Source organism: Tympanuchus pallidicinctus, unplaced genomic scaffold, assembly GCF_026119805.1.
Source record: "Tympanuchus pallidicinctus isolate F22 unplaced genomic scaffold, pur_lepc_1.0 scaffold20, whole genome shotgun sequence".
NCBI classification, from domain to species: Eukaryota; Metazoa; Chordata; class Aves; order Galliformes; family Phasianidae; genus Tympanuchus; species Tympanuchus pallidicinctus.
Window position 1 is genome coordinate 2998832 of NW_026294722.1, and position 15602 is coordinate 3014433.

General features: G+C 41.0%; 1 protein-coding gene across 4 annotated transcripts in view; it reads left to right on the forward strand.

The window, feature by feature from the left end:
- The window catches only part of GNAS (GNAS complex locus), a 132421-nt gene extending 120966 nt beyond the window's left edge, over positions 1-11455 (forward strand). For 3 of the 4 annotated variants that reach the window (XM_052684318.1, XM_052684319.1, XM_052684320.1), the window contains exons 6-12: positions 481-535; positions 3350-3423; positions 3809-3867; positions 4901-5021; positions 5521-5651; positions 6694-6761; positions 7620-11455. In XM_052684318.1, coding sequence (XP_052540278.1) covers positions 481-535; positions 3350-3423; positions 3809-3867; positions 4901-5021; positions 5521-5651; positions 6694-6761; positions 7620-7766 — 655 coding nt within the window. In that variant the 3' untranslated portion in view covers positions 7767-11455. Of the gene's footprint in view, positions 1-480; positions 536-3170; positions 3256-3349; positions 3424-3808; positions 3868-4900; positions 5022-5520; positions 5652-6693; positions 6762-7619 lie in introns of those variants that run through there. The other variant, XM_052684321.1, reaches the window with a different exon arrangement.
- The last annotated feature ends 4147 nt before the right edge of the window (positions 11456-15602 follow it).

Below are 15602 nucleotides of genomic sequence, written 5' to 3' on the forward strand. Positions count from 1 at the left end.
CTGTACCTATTAGTACTGCTTCTCCAGGAAGTAAACTGAGAAACTTTTCCCTGCAGTTGACAACAAAAGCAGTGTTCTCTCACACTTAACTGAACTCGTAATGAAACCAGTTCAGGGATTTCATTTACGAAATGACTTAGTGGCAGTATACATATAAATATTATTTTCAGGATTATTACACGTAGGTAATTTATTGGAGTCATTGTGTTACGCCAGCAGGGCAGCCTGCATTGCTCAGGTGATGGGGCAGAGTCGCCCAAAGGCAGCGGTGCTGGGTGCTGCTGCGGCTGCAGCCCTCTGCTGGCTGCTGCAGGCTGTGTGCTCCCAGTGCTCACATGGGAGTGCTCAGCATTTTCCTTGGATTCAGCACTCGGTGCCCCTGATTGCATTAAAGCTTCCCTACTGATATGTGGGAACTCCCCGATTTATCTGAATTTCCTGAGTAATAAACAATATTTTTTTTTCTTTTTTTTTTCCCAGTTTTCTAGACAAGATTGATATAGTGAAACAAAATGAGTATACACCATCTGACCAGGTAAGGAAAGTTTCATTAAGGGATTACACAACGTGTCTGCACCCTCTGTCTTTTAGGATATCTCTCTCATTAATTTTCCAATTGCTCTTTCTGGCACTACCATAGTCCTTACCACAGTCTGTACATATTCAGTATTCCAGTAAAAATTACCTTGTTGTTTGAGTCTTGTAGTAAGTACATTTCTTATTATTTACTTGGAGTAATTACTGACGGGTAAGTATGTAAGGACTGCATTGGTAACAGTGAGAACAACTATTGATGGCCCTTCTTTGGGACAACTGGCAGCATCCAAACTCCATGCAGGCTTGTAGTAAAACAGGGCAATGTGCGTTTTCCTCTGGGACGTTACATGTTTGTTCTAATAACCTGTGAGTGCAATTAATAATTAAATTGCTTCCTTACATTTTCTTTCCTGAGGTAGGCAGTGGTTTTTGTTTGGCTGTTTTCCTATCACACTTGTTCTGCACCACTAGAAATCAAAACTCCAGAGAATGCACTTTTCCAAACTTGTTTCTGTCTTACGGCATTAGAATTTATAAACTATTTGAAACCCAGGGATCAAGCTACAACAATATTTAAATGTGTGTATTTCAATACGAGTATTAAAACAGCCAGACAACAATAATTTACTACTGATGTTAAAATGTAGCCACTTTGTTTAATGATTTAACAGTGTTGTATAACCTTTGGATTTTGTGTGGTTTTGACTTTGACTAACCAGTTTGATCCCTACATGGTAAGAACAGAGCTTGTATTGTGCACATACATTTTTTTACAATCTGTTCGTGATCTTGTCTACATACTCCAAATGTTACAGTTTGGCTGCTGTCTGGATCTGCTGTTAAGAACACCAAACTTTAAGTCTTAAGTTATAAAGCCTTTAAGTGAATTCAGAGTGGTGTTTTGTAGTAAGTTACCCCTGGACTGTGTCTGATGCTTATGCAAAATAGGTTCATCGGTGTTAATTAACTGCTAGGCACTGCATTATGGCTGCCACTGCTTTTCAGTGTGCCCAAAAAAACCCACAACAGTATGTTTTTATTTTTTAAAGAGGGCTGCTCTGAAAGTAATGCCTCTTGTTTCTTGATGTTTGCCCACAACATCAGAGGCAGATGTTGGTGCTATGGCAGCAAGGTTTGAACCTTCCCACCAACACTGTTAACATTTTGCTGCCCTGTGATGGATGGCAGCAGAGAGGCAGTTGGACAGAATGTTGTCTGACGGAGAAGTGAGGATGGAGCAATTGGGGAGTTTAACTCCTCTGTGCAGAAGAAATGGCACCCATTGATATTCATCAACGCTTTCTGAACATTTATGGAGACCAAACATTGGATGTGAGCACAGTGAGATGGTGGGTGGTTGCATCTCAGCAGTGGCAACAGCAGCATGAAAGGCAAGCCATGTCCTGGATGGCCATGCACAGTTGTCACACCATGAAATGAAGAGGGTTTTAATCAGCTCATCCATGCAGATAATAATCAGGGAGCTGTTTAGGGAGTTGAATATCATCTTAAGTGCATTGGAAACAGTAGGACCAGGTGAGCCCTACAGATGCTCACATGGACAGAAAGAACACCGTACGCACGTTTGCCAGGATCTGTTGAACCAACACGAGGCTGAAGGTGACAGTTTTCTGGATCATCATCACCAACGATGAGGTGTGGTGTCACCACAAGATGAAGTCACAGTGGCAGTCTGTGGAGCGATCACATGTGAATTCTCCTTCAGAGAAATTGTTTGAGATGCAGCCATCAGGGGACAAAGTGACGTGTGCTGTCTTTTGGGATAGGAAAGGGGTGATCCTTCTGGATTCCCTGGAACCCAAACAAACCAGCAACTACAACCACTGCCGTGCAACACTGACTGAAGCTGAGGACTCATACTTTCAGAGCCAGGTCAGAGAAGAAGACAGCCTTTATTTTACAAGGCAATAATGCCAGGCTTCATACCAGTGTGAGGACCATGGAGCGTGCTGTCAGTCTTGGCTGGACTGTTCTACCACACCCACCATATAGTTTGGATTTGGCACTGTCTGACTTACAAATACAATGACTTGCAAATATGCGTAGCTGATGGTGATGACCGTGTTAAAAACACTGTGTTTTGTAGCTGAGAATTTATCAAATAATGTTATTTTGCTCTTTGTATCTCCTGTAGTTTCCCTAGAAATAAATAGAGGCATTACTTCCAGAGCAACCTACATGATAGGATTTTGCAGCAATTATAGTCATTTCAATTTTTGATAGCTCTCAAATTATTGTTATTGTTTTTATTTCTTCAGGAAATTTCAAATTTGATCTTCAAAAAGTACAGATCTTGTAAGATTTAGGTGGTTGAGTTGCTGATTCTTTTAAGGAAAGGACAATGGAAAATTTGGAGACCTGGGCATTTCTTTTAATAGCCAAACACTGAGCAGCTGGGGGAGAGATCTGTCTTTTGAGGCTGGGAATGGGTTGGTAGTTGCTTAAAGATGCTGTTGTGCACTGCAGTCCCACTGAAATCAGTGAACGCAGATCTCCAGTGCTGATTGTGCCACTGCTCTGACCTTTCACATTTACTGTAAGTGACCTGTAAATGTTCTCTTCTCTTCCACGCTGGGCACTGGCATCCTGATTGTGAAACTGTGTGTGCTTTTGAAGTTGAGCACAGGGTATTTGTGTAGGCATTTTCGAGATCAGAGTGCAGCTTTGTAATTCTCTGTTCTCTGTTTGTAGCACGCTGTGAGCACTAAGCAAAAAGTTTTCTCTCTCTTGCTGGATATATGAAGAATTATAAAGTATATGTTGAATCAGTTGTTTTCCCTTTATGTTCTAGGATCTTCTCAGATGCAGAGTTTTGACATCAGGAATTTTTGAAACCAAGTTTCAAGTGGACAAAGTAAATTTTCAGTAAGTGTCCTCTCTTTTGTTTTTTTGTTTTTTTGGGTTTTTTTTTCCACATTCTTTAGTACAGTGCAGAAGAACTGAGATAAAGTGGAGGAAGTGATGCCTTCGAATGACTTGCTGCAGGGCCTCTTTCAGTGTTGCCTTTGTAAGGATGAAAATGAACCTGCAGCGTGCGTACGCCAGAACTTCTTAGTGTTTATCTCTAGGCTTGAGTGAGAGCACACAGTTCTGTTTTGTAGTGAAAGCCCTGCTTGCATATGTTTACCTGTTAAGGTTCTCATAATGCTTGATTTCTTTTCGTTTCTGTGATATGGAAGTCCTAAAATTTCTTACGTGTGCTGTTTTCATCTCCCTGAGAAATGCTGTAACTCTGTTTTTTTTTTCCTAGTATGTTTGATGTTGGAGGGCAACGAGATGAACGCCGAAAATGGATCCAGTGTTTTAATGGTATGATCAGAATTTGTTTCTATAAAATAGGCACCCATTTTAATGTTGGTCTTAAATTCTCACCTTGTGAAAGCCATCTTCTTTTCCAGATAGCTTGCTAAGGAATTCTCTGTACAGTCATACTGGATGGAATTTGTGTGTGTGTGTGTGTCATGTAAGCTTTTGTAACTCTGATCTGGGAGATGTAGGGAAAGGAGAATGTAGGAAAGGAATCAAAGTTGATAACGTAGCCCGTTCATCTTGTTCAGCTTTCTTCTCTTATTAGGGTTAATTGGCTTTTTTTTCCAAGCATTCTGTGAGCTCTGGAATCTTAACACTGATAGTCCAGCTTTTACTGTAGCAGGCTATTCCTAACATTCATACAATTAAAATAAGGTAGTTAAGTACCTTGAAGTGTTGCCACACTAAAGCTGTTCATTTCACCTCTGTATCTCTATTAAGATGTGAAACCTTTCTCTGCACAAGTTTTCTTAAAGCTAATGTTGATGAAAACATTTTCCTCTTTGTTCTTTGGACAAAATATTTAGGAGGCCGTGCAGGTGTCTGTCTCTTTTTAGACAAGTTATAGTGAGATCCTACAGGAGAGATGAGGTAGAATGCAGTTTAGAACCCTCTTCACTGCAGTTACTGTCACAGTAGTAGCAGCTGCATACTGTTGATACACGTGAGGCTACGGTGCAGTATTTTCTTCTGTGCTATTTATAACAGATCTGTTTGGTTTCTACCTCTGCTCCTTCCTCTTCCTGTTACCTCATGATCTGACTCATCTCTTCTGCTGTTGATGTCTGAGGCAGATGATCTGAGAAGTGTAGTGGCATAGAGCAGCACAGCCACACAGAAATCTGAATTCTGTAACCCTACGAATATCTCCAGACCTTTTTAGATTTCTGGTACATATTACGTATGTAAATAATAGCATTCTGGCCTTATCTCCTAATGAAGCTGAAGGATTGGCAGCTTTTTTGTAAACTCTTAAATTCTGGGATGTTTCTTCTTAAAGTTGCTATTAACTGATGAGTATTTCTTGATTTAGATGTGACTGCTATCATATTTGTGGTGGCCAGCAGTAGCTACAACATGGTCATACGAGAGGACAATCAGACCAATCGGCTCCAAGAAGCACTAAATCTCTTCAAGAGTATCTGGAACAACAGGTCTGTGAGTTGAAGTTTCATTGTTAATGTCAAATAAACTGGTAATCCTGATGAAGACTTGTTAGAGAGTAAACTACATTATTTGCTTCTCTTGGCCCTGTTTAAGCCAGCCTTTGCTCACAGCTGCCTTCTTGTTACATTGATGTCTCATGCACTCAGCTTCTTGAAGAACGCTTTGGAGAGTTACAGACTGGTAGTTGCTGTATTGAGGGTTAAGTAATTAAAGCAGTGACGACCACTTCTTAATTTACTATTGTAAGCTCACTTGTTGTGTCTGGAGTCAGAGGGTAAATTGCATTGCCTGCGTTGGAATCACATAAACCAAACCTCAGGGAGGTGCAGTCTGAATTGCGCTGCTGAATTCCCGTGTTAAAATCGCGTTTCACAGTTACTGTATTGGATCATAGTGACATGTTGTCTTCAGAACTAGACTGCGTTTCTTTTTACTAAATGATCCCAGCTATGCCATCTCAAGTTACCCAGCTTCGATTTCTTATAGGTGGCTACGGACCATTTCAGTAATTCTTTTCCTGAATAAACAAGATTTGCTAGCAGAGAAAGTTTTGGCAGGGAAATCTAAAATTGAAGACTACTTTCCAGAATTTGCTCGCTACACTACACCAGATGATGGTAAGATTTTTACGTTTTATCAGCAATTTATAATTTTGTTATTAATCTCATTTGCTGTGGTACTGTTAATTTCAGGTAAAATTTGAAACTTCTTGTTGTTTCTCAGGCAAGCGATAGCATTCAAATTAGAACACAAGGGAGCCCAAAGCTGTGATAGAGGAGGTTACAGATGAACATTGGGGAAAATTTCTGTAGCAGGAGAGTGATCAAACACCTGAGCAGGTGTCCTAAAAAGGAGGCTGATGCCCCACGCCTGTCTGTAGTCAGAGGCATTTGGAAAATGCTCTGACATGCTTTCACTTTGGCTTGGCTCTGAAGGGGTTGGGTGGTTGGAGTAGATAGATGATCTTTATAGATCCCTTCCAAGGGAACTGTTCTATCCTGTTTTAGGTTTCTGTAATGTGACAATCCTATCTTTTATTTGTTTAATATATTAATACTTTTGTCATGCCAAAATCCTGTTACTTTGCTGGTAGAGTACAGTGCAGCTTATAGCAGTAGTGCTGGGGCAATGCTGCAGCAATCTCTGACACGTACCGAACGGACCAGCTGTGACCCTGCTGTCTGAGATGGTTGCCACAAGTCAGCAGACTGAACCTTTTTTCAGTAGGAAGCCTATAATGAGGGGCCTTCCTCACAGAACTGTGCAGATCCATACCTCTGTACATGGATGGACCAATAGTAAATGAAATATATACAGTTAGCATTATGATTTATCTGTAACCTCATCAGTACCGTTCCCAAGCTACTGCTATTGGTGTGAGACCCAACAGTAGCAAGAGTGTATTCCTTCCAGTCACATTTGCAGTCATTGTTCTGATCTGCCAGATGTCTGGTGTTAGAGACACTTTAACAGTACTTTGTTCTAAAAATTTTAATGTCTTGCTGTTTAGAATATTATGTTTTGTTTAATTTCTTAGTCAGGTTTGCATAATACAAATGTTTCTATCACATGCAAACAGAAAACAGGACAAGTTAGGATTTTTAGGGGAGATCAGCAAAAAATGTGTTTTAATGAGTTGCTTATTTTGTTATTTATCAGCAACACCAGAGCCTGGTGAGGATCCCAGAGTTACAAGGGCCAAGTATTTTATTAGAGACGAGTTTCTTGTAAGTATTTTCTTTCATTCAATATTACTTACATGGTTCTTCTTAAATTCAGGCTTTAGCACTTCTTACTAGTGAAAAATGCTGCTGCTTCTTGTGTAGCTTATATTTGATGTCTGCACTGCACAAAACAGGCACATTTTACAGCTCAGCACTTTGTTAGTTGCTCTTGCAGGTACGTTTGTTGATGCACACTGTAATTAAGCAGCAAAAGCATTGGTGAGAAATAAGAAACCTCAAATGGAGAATAACGAGTGAAATGCTGCTGCTGTTGTGGGGCCAGGCTTTTATTCATCACTTTTAAAGACAAAGACTAATGAAAAGATGCACCATCTGCAAAATGTTAATGATATATTTTCATGTAGTTTTTCCATTACTTGTCAGCTAAAGCTATACTAACCATAGGGGTTTTAAATATTATTAAATTCAGTTGTAATGGTGAGTATGGCAATCGAGTTGTGAACTCATTTTATACTGGAACAACGTAAGATTTTCAGGCAGGCTTTTTTAGTGTAAAATGGGGCTAAAGAGGTTTGTACTCTGAGGCAAGTTGTCACTTTCTACGTGCAGTGATTTGCCAGGAGTTGTGTGACTAAATTCACTGAACATACATAAAATAGCACTTTTTGAGTTCTCTTTCAGCTCTTTCCCTGGTACATGGTGACCTCTCACCATATAATTACAGTCATTTTAATTCACGTTCTAGGTGAGAGAGTGAGAAATTGTGGACGTTTTGCCTCTTAGCTCGCCCTGTGAAAGCACAGCTCACACACACCTTAACCTTCATTCACCTGAGGTCTGAGACCATTTTTTGTTTTCTCCAGTTTTATTGTGACCTGGTATCTCTCTTACTTTTAACAGAGAATCAGCACAGCAAGTGGAGATGGAAGGCACTATTGCTATCCTCACTTCACATGTGCAGTGGATACAGAGAACATCCGGAGGGTTTTCAATGACTGTCGGGACATTATTCAACGCATGCACCTTCGCCAATACGAGTTGTTGTGATGGACAGCACTTTTTTCTGTGTTTTGGACTCCTTATTCCTTATTAGAAAAGAAAAAAAGCACCCTTGCCCACAAGGGACGGAAGAGAACTGTTTGAATCTCCCGTTGATTTGCACCCCTCAACTTTTTCTCCTTGCTGGACAATAGCAGCACTTCTAAGCTTGCTTCTTTACCCCTCGGACAGTTTGAGATGGCCCCTAACACTTAAAGGCCATTTCCATGAGGACTCCCTAACACTGTTATTAACAACAACAAAAAAAAAAAAAAAAAAAAAAAGAGAGAGAGAAAAGGAAAAAAAAAGAAATAAACTAATTAATTGAAAGCCCTGAATGTGGAGCACCTGAAAGAATTGGGGTTTGAAATTTAAAGCATAAAACAAAAATTGGGGAGAGAATACTTTAGGTAATTTAGCACTGTTGTGGGCATAATCATATAACCCGTGATCTCCACTTTGTACCATTCACTGCATCAGACTAAAGAAGGTGCCAAGTCACAGACCAAGTTTGAAGACAGACACTTGAGTTTGGCTCTCTGACTGTAATGTGGCTTTGAACGGAAATACTGACAGTTCTACAACAGACCTAGACAGTGCAAAAACCATCTGCTACCTTTCAGAAGGGTATTTTTAAAACCAGTCTTGGTGGTCTTAAGACAACCGTGGACGTTTATGAATTGAACTGCATATGGCCTGTGATCGCAGAAAGAGTTCACCACACACTGTTTTCAGTTTGTCCACTGATGATCCCGTCTGCTATAAAAATCATTATCTGGACTGTAGTCCTCACAGTCTTTCCCTTCTTCTTCTTCTTCCCTCCCCTCATTTTTTATTTTACTGCTGGATTATTATTCTTGTACAGACTGTAAAATGTATTATTTTGTACAACTTTATTGAAAAAAAAATAACTTGTAGAAGATCTTTGTGCCTTGATTATGGCTGTACCTGTACAATGAGCTAAGATGTAAGTATGTTTGATTGCGCTGTACAGCTTTGTCAACCCTATCTGCAGCATTAGCTCAAGGTAGGGAAAATTTATCTGTAGTTTAGTTTTTCTGGTTTATAAAAGAAGGAAAAATGCTGTTTAGTAAAAAAAAGAAAAAAAAAGAAAAAAAAGATAAAAAGGAAAAAAAAAGAAAAAAGTATAAATTGTGCAAACTTAACCACTTTAAAAGTGAGGTCTTCAACAAGTGACCAGATGTTGCAGCATCATGCTTTTTAATTTTAGCTTTAATTCATTTAAATCTCTATCCAAATGCAAAACATGGCTTGTTTCTACATAAACCAAATTTTGCTACCAATTATAAATGTTAGTCTTTGGTCATTCATAGTCCTTTTTGCTAAAGACAAAAACAGAACAATAACAAACACGTAGGGCATCATGCAGGTCTGGTGACCATCTCTAGACTGGGCCAAATACCCACCAACCTCCACTTCCACTGCGTGGGCATAATGCTACCAGAATGACAAGGTGTGCACTGCCCTTGGATTTGGCCACTGAATTCCAGTTTCAAATGACATTTTTATTTCTCTTTTAATAAAGAGATACTTTAGAACCTTTTTGTTTTATATTAACTATATAAGTAGCTTAAAGTGAAGATGTGTGGATTTTTCTTAAACTTGAATAATTTATGCAAATTATATGCTTAGAACAACATGTGGTACAGTAAAAAGAAAAAGAGCAAAAATCACTGTAGCAATAAGAGAGCATGTAATTTTAGTAACTACTACACTGCTTTATATTTTATACCTAGGTGTTTTATGTCTCTGTGAGTGTGTTACTTTTTCATGTGTCTAAACCTACGTGTACAATTTGTACAGAGTCAGAAATTACAACTGTAATAACACATCTAGAACAGTGTTAGCTTATATTACTCAAACACCCCTGTTCCCTTTCATTTACACCCCTGAACTGATCTGGATCTTAATGCAGTGACTTTAAAAGGAAAACAAAAGGAAAACGAACACTTGCCTCTTTGCCTTTCACGCTGGTTTCCCTTTATCTGAGATCCTGCGATTCTTTTTTGGGAAAAGGTCCAGTTTAAATTAAAATGAGAGTGTGGTCAGTGATGTCTGTGCAGCTAGATTTGCTTCAGGTATCAGATGCCTTCAGTACTCAGACTGCAGCTGTTCAGGATTGCGAGTTTGCATTGCTTTTGTGGCTGAACTTGTAAATGAGAATTAACCGCCTAGTCCATTGCCATGTATGTGAAGAGCTGGGATTTGATGGAGTTCCTATCCCAGTCATTCCAAATAATTCAAAATTGCTGTGGATTTTTCAGAAGACACTAAATGGTCTCAACATATGAGCTGCAGTTGATCTTTGTTTTTGGAAAATTGTCTTTCCTGTCCGTGCTTTTAGAAAGTTGTCACCTGAACCTGAGAGAAACGTAGGAGAACGTGACTCAAAATGGCCCTCGGTCCCTTCAGAATGTATCCAGTGCCTGGTGGTTAAGGGAGGTAAAAACGGGACACGCAGAGTGAGAAGGAAATCCATTGTGAGCCTTAATTTTAGTTACAGGAGCCAAAATGTTTAATGTAGTGCCAACCCTTAATCTTCTTAAGCATGGGAGGAGTTGCTGTAAACAGCAAATGTGTGAAAGGGGAGAACCTGTTGTGGTGGAAGGAATGTAATCTCTCACCTGGGAGAGGCAAAGCCCCTCCTTCAACCAACCAACAAATAAACCAACTTCTGATAACAAGAAGGGTTCATCAGAACAGTGAGCTGCAGTAACGGCTCGAGAAACCTTCCTGTAAAGCTTTACACGAACAGAATTGTTTAGGGGATGCATTTTTTTAAGTGAGGAGAAAGGCAATCGTTTTGAATAGGGTTGAGTTGCACAAGTATGGAGTGTGTGTCTTAATGTCTCAGTATTGCCTTTGTTAGTCTCTTTATTAGTCCATGCAGTTTGGTGGCCTGGTAAACGCAAGTCTTATTTTTAACAGCTGCTTTTTTTTTTTTTTTTTTTTTTTAATTACAAAACCATAAAGCTTTAATGCTTGCTATTTAATAAGTTACTGTGTTTTCTTCTGTCTCTCTAATTTAGCGGCCATAATTAGCAGTTAATTGAACCATTCCAACCTAATGCTTACCCATATTTCCTAGTTTTGTTTTATTTATTTATTTGAACTTCTTGTTTTTATGATTGAGGACTTTCACTTCTGTCTCATTCATCTGTTTGGAAACTTCTGACCTTACAGCCAAAATTTTACTCATTCTACTCAGTATTCGTTGTGATGCTGAAGTGTAAGATACCTGCAAATGTAAACACTACCACTTTTATTAATAAAAGCAAATACAGTGTTTTAGGGCACATTTGCATCACTGTAGCTGAGGTTGTGTCAGTATTTCCATTATCAAGGGTCTATATCTTGGCACTAAATTGCCCTAAGCTCAATCTTTGCCATACAAGGCTACTGCTCTAGCATGATTCGGTGGGTTGGTTTTTAAGCAGTCTCCAACACAAACTCTTGTTTCTGTTTTAAGTTATTCAACTGTTCCGTTGGATGGGGGTTGGTTTAAAAAAAAAAAAATACTGGTTCAAGATTGTTTTTGGCACTTCTGTAACTCAGAAATGGTTTTGATTTAAAAACATAACCTTTGGCAAGCCAGTAACCTACAATATGGTCTGATCACTTTGGGTATTTTGTAAAAAATAATAATAAATTGTAGAGATGTTGTGGTTTCAAAATCAGCTACTGTCCATTTGCAGTAACTTATTTCAATGCAAGAACTTTTAGCAATCTGTACATCAGTACCCGCTCAGCAGCCACTGTGATGCAGCAGGTTAGTGATACCTCCTGAAGGTTCTTAATAATGTGGAGAGATAAATTGACTGCAGACTTATAAAGCAAACAAAAACATTCAGCAGCTTCTGAAAGCATCAGGAAACTGCTCTGTTAGAGGCTCAAACTGGAGCTGTGAGAGTTGTTGGAAGCAGGCTTTGATGCAAAAGCAGGACGGCGCATTGGGGCGGTTGCCAGATAGGAGCCCTAGGGGCCAATCTTCGTTTGTCTGAGAAGTGTTTTGAATCACAGCTCTGAGGATAGGATTTAACCTAGAGAATGCCATTAGCTTTGGAGGAGCTGAAGCTAACTCTGTTTCAGTGTGTTGCACGCAATTGATACCGGCAGCATAATTTGCTTTTCCCAGTAAATCTATGCACAGGAATATTAACGACCATGCTTTAAAGTCCGAGCACCTTGTAATTAGTTGTGGCACAGCTCCTGGAAGTGATTGGGATGTTTTGTATTGTTTTCCATTTTCAGATGTCAAAAATGATGTAGCAGGAAAAACAAAAGTTATAAATGTGATTGTGGAGGAAATTGACCGCAGATGAGGAGACAGAACCCGTGCAGTCAGGTACCATGCAGTGCCTTAGTGATCCCAGTACAGCTTGGGATTGGTGCTGCACAGTGTCCAAGATGAATAACGATGATGTTGCAGCTGTACAGTGATGTAAAGTGTCCTGGAAGAGAGCAAATTCTCTTCTTTCCCCCCAGCCAATCTCATGGGCTGTGTGTGTTCCTAACAGTGCCAGCACTTACAACACCTCTTCTGTGGAACTCAGTGATAAAATTCCCACTAACCACAAGCAGCAGCATCAGGGCTGCAGGCTGCTGTCAGTGGAAACTGGAGCAGATCTCATACCTAAAAAAAAAGGACAGTTTGTGTAACAATAAAAGAACTTACGAGCAAACATCTGTTTGCAGTCCAAGAGAAGAAGTGAACCCTTCTTCTGCAGCTTGACGATTTCAAAAACTTGTCCACTGGGAAGAAGTCTTTCTGAAGAACTTTGAAGTATCTTTGGAAATAAAATAAGCTGCAAAATGGGTTCTGAAGCTCTGCTGGTGGAAGCCTTTCACTGAGAAATCTGCTGACTGACGGGACAGATTCACAGAGGGGACGTGTTCTAAAGCCGGTCGTAACCAGTGAGCTCAGTACTGTGAGCCCATGTGTTTTGGTGACTGGATAGAAAGAAGTGCTTCAGGTATTTCTGTATTGCAGTGACAGCTGAAATTCCAGCCCTTAGTACTGCCCTTTAATTGTTTGCAGTTCTGATGTTTCATGTTATCAGAGGTTAAAGCTGTTTTTCACCCTGACTGTTTCTGTGCTGAGCTGAGCAAAGTGGATGCAGTTTAATGCACATTTCTGCTGGGGAGAGCAGCTTGGTGAGGTGCTGTGATCATTTCTCACTGCATTAAACACATAAAGATGATAAGGTTTTTAAAAATAAATTCTGAGTTCTATGAACCTGGCAAGGTTCTGAGCAGAAACAGGGAGCTCTTCTGTAGGTTAACAACACAAACAAGTGCTTATGGGTACCTGTGCAACAAGGGTAACTGACCAAGCACCTGATTTTTATTTTACAGAAAATGTTAAAGTAGGAACAACAGCTTTTTCCTTTTTTTTTTTTTTTTTTTTTTTCCTCTTAGGAATTCTGCCTCGGAAAGCTTTTAATGACAAGAAAAAATGAAGGCTTTAGGCAGGTCCTCAGCCCAGAGGGAACGGTAAAACTTGGAGGGAGAAGTTGGGTGCCGCTGCCCGTGGTTGAGGTCCCACTAAACAAATGGGAACAAATCAAAATGTGAATGTTTCTCTTCACTTTAATTCACCCAGTTGTGATATTAAATCAGAGGGTAATGCTTTTGTTCATAATCAATTACTACTCCAGTTTGGATGAAGAACAGGCTTCGCCCAGAGGTAGTAAGGTCAGGACTTCCCTCCACGCCATCATTCTGGTGTGCAAACTGGGTAACGTTTTTAAGTTGTGAATTCTATATGCATCATTAGCAGTGAAGAATAGTGTTTCTGTTTGTAGTTTTCCCTGTATTTGACATGAATTTGGAATGTTATCGTTCTTACAACCAAAATGCTGGGGTGCCAGCAGAGATCATGCAGAGAAAAGAACTGCTGTGTAAGTTCTGGATCCCCTCATCAGGTGTGTGAATGGCAGGCTGCTTGGAGAGGGGCTCCGTTCCTCTTCACATCTGGTATTTTATTGGTATTCTCATGGCAGTATCAGAAGAGGAGTGCTGTGTTAAAACCAAATGTGTGTCCATGTAAAACTTGGAGGTATTAATGAAAGATGTTTTGTACTGACCTAGAGCACAGCATGTCTTTCCTGAAGTGTGTGTGATGATTCACATGTATCTCAGTAGTTTCAATTTTTGCTCACTTTTTACTTGTAAGCATAACATCCAAAATGAAGGTTTGGATGCTAACCTTGAGGTCTGTTTCCCGCAGCTTTGCCAGCAGTGCTGGGCTACAAAGGTCCATCTGAAGGCCCAGTGCAGGCAGTGGCTGTTGTCATCTATCTGTGACTTAAAACTGGCGAGCCTGCAACCAATGGTTCTGTCCAGCAGAGCACAAGAGTGCTCCCTTTGGATGCAGGGTGTCCCCAAGTAAGGAATGACAGAACGTGCACTTAGGGAACTGGGGGGAGCTTCAGTAGGTGCAGTTTAACCATTTTGTCCACTGATCGGTATGCAAGTGAACAGTGGAACATGCTTTTGAAACAGGAAAACATTTCCACTGTTGGCTTATCTTGAAAAGTACTCAGAGCATCGTAAAACTGCTCTCAAGCAGCCCTTGGGATATAAATAGAGCTCTAATTTTTAAGCTGAAATTTGAAGGGTATTAGAATGATGTTATGTCTTCAACTTAGCTACCGTGTTCTGTCTCTGGATGCTTCCCTCTTACAGAACAGTTTTGTACTCTTCAGTTCCTGGAATAGCCCTGCTACCAGCGAGTCTCAAGGTCATGCTTGAAGTATCATGCTTCAGACAAAACTCACTGGCCTGACTTGATGCTGCTGTACTTTCCTCCTGAATGGGAAAGTTAATGCCTTATCTCATGTTAACTGCATTGTCTGATTTGCAGAGGGGTAATGCAAAACGCGAGTTCTTTCAGCACCAATTTGTAGGGGGCAAGGAGCAGAGAGAATGAGCGTACACAGAATTCCAGGATGGGTATTTAAAAAAATTGGGCTAGAAGGCAAACGTTTTTGTTGGAGGTCAGCCCTTCAGTCTGGGATATCTCTCTTGTTGCAGGCAGGAAACCAAATGAAATTTGGTGATTTCATACCTGTACCACATGAAGCACTTCAGGTTAGAAATCTCAAAGCTGTTCAGCAATTTGCTCAAAAGACCAGTAACAAAATTGGATAAACGGGTGGGTTCTAAACATCGCCATTAGGTACCTGGTGCATCTGTTCATCCTTCAGAGGAGCAGTTCCCATCCCCACCCCTACAAAAAGGGTTTCCCCCATTCCTTCACCCACATCTCCCAGTTCCCTAATGGCCGCAGTGCCGCACTGAGCGCTTATCCAGCTCAGATATCGGCGCTCCGTGCCCCATCGGACCCTCGCTCCTTGGGAACCGCAGCTGAAGGATTTTTCACACAGGAGCCAGGTGTGCTGGGTGGGCAATGCGCTGCAGGACAGCAAAAGCTGCCGGGGACACCTGGGTCAGCCTGAGTGCTGTTTCTTCTTTGTATGCTGAGGTGGACAGAAATGAGAGAAACACAGATGAGAGCGCGCAGTTCAAACCAAGGGCCAGTTGTTCCACTGAAGCTCTCAGACTGATTTTCATTATTTCCGAAACCGTTCTCTCCGCTCCGGCTCTGCCTGCCGGATCCGCAGCACTCCGCCGCTCTCCCGCTCGTGTGGGCGCTGCGTTCCCGCGTGCCGCAGTCCCGCTCTCGGCCCGTTCTCCAGCTGACGGCCCACACCTCGTCCCGCGGCCCCGACACGGCGACCTCCGCCCCGCAACGAACCGCAACGAACCGCTCCGAGCCCCGGCGCCGCCCCTCGGCCCCGCCCCGCAGCCCGGCCCGCCATT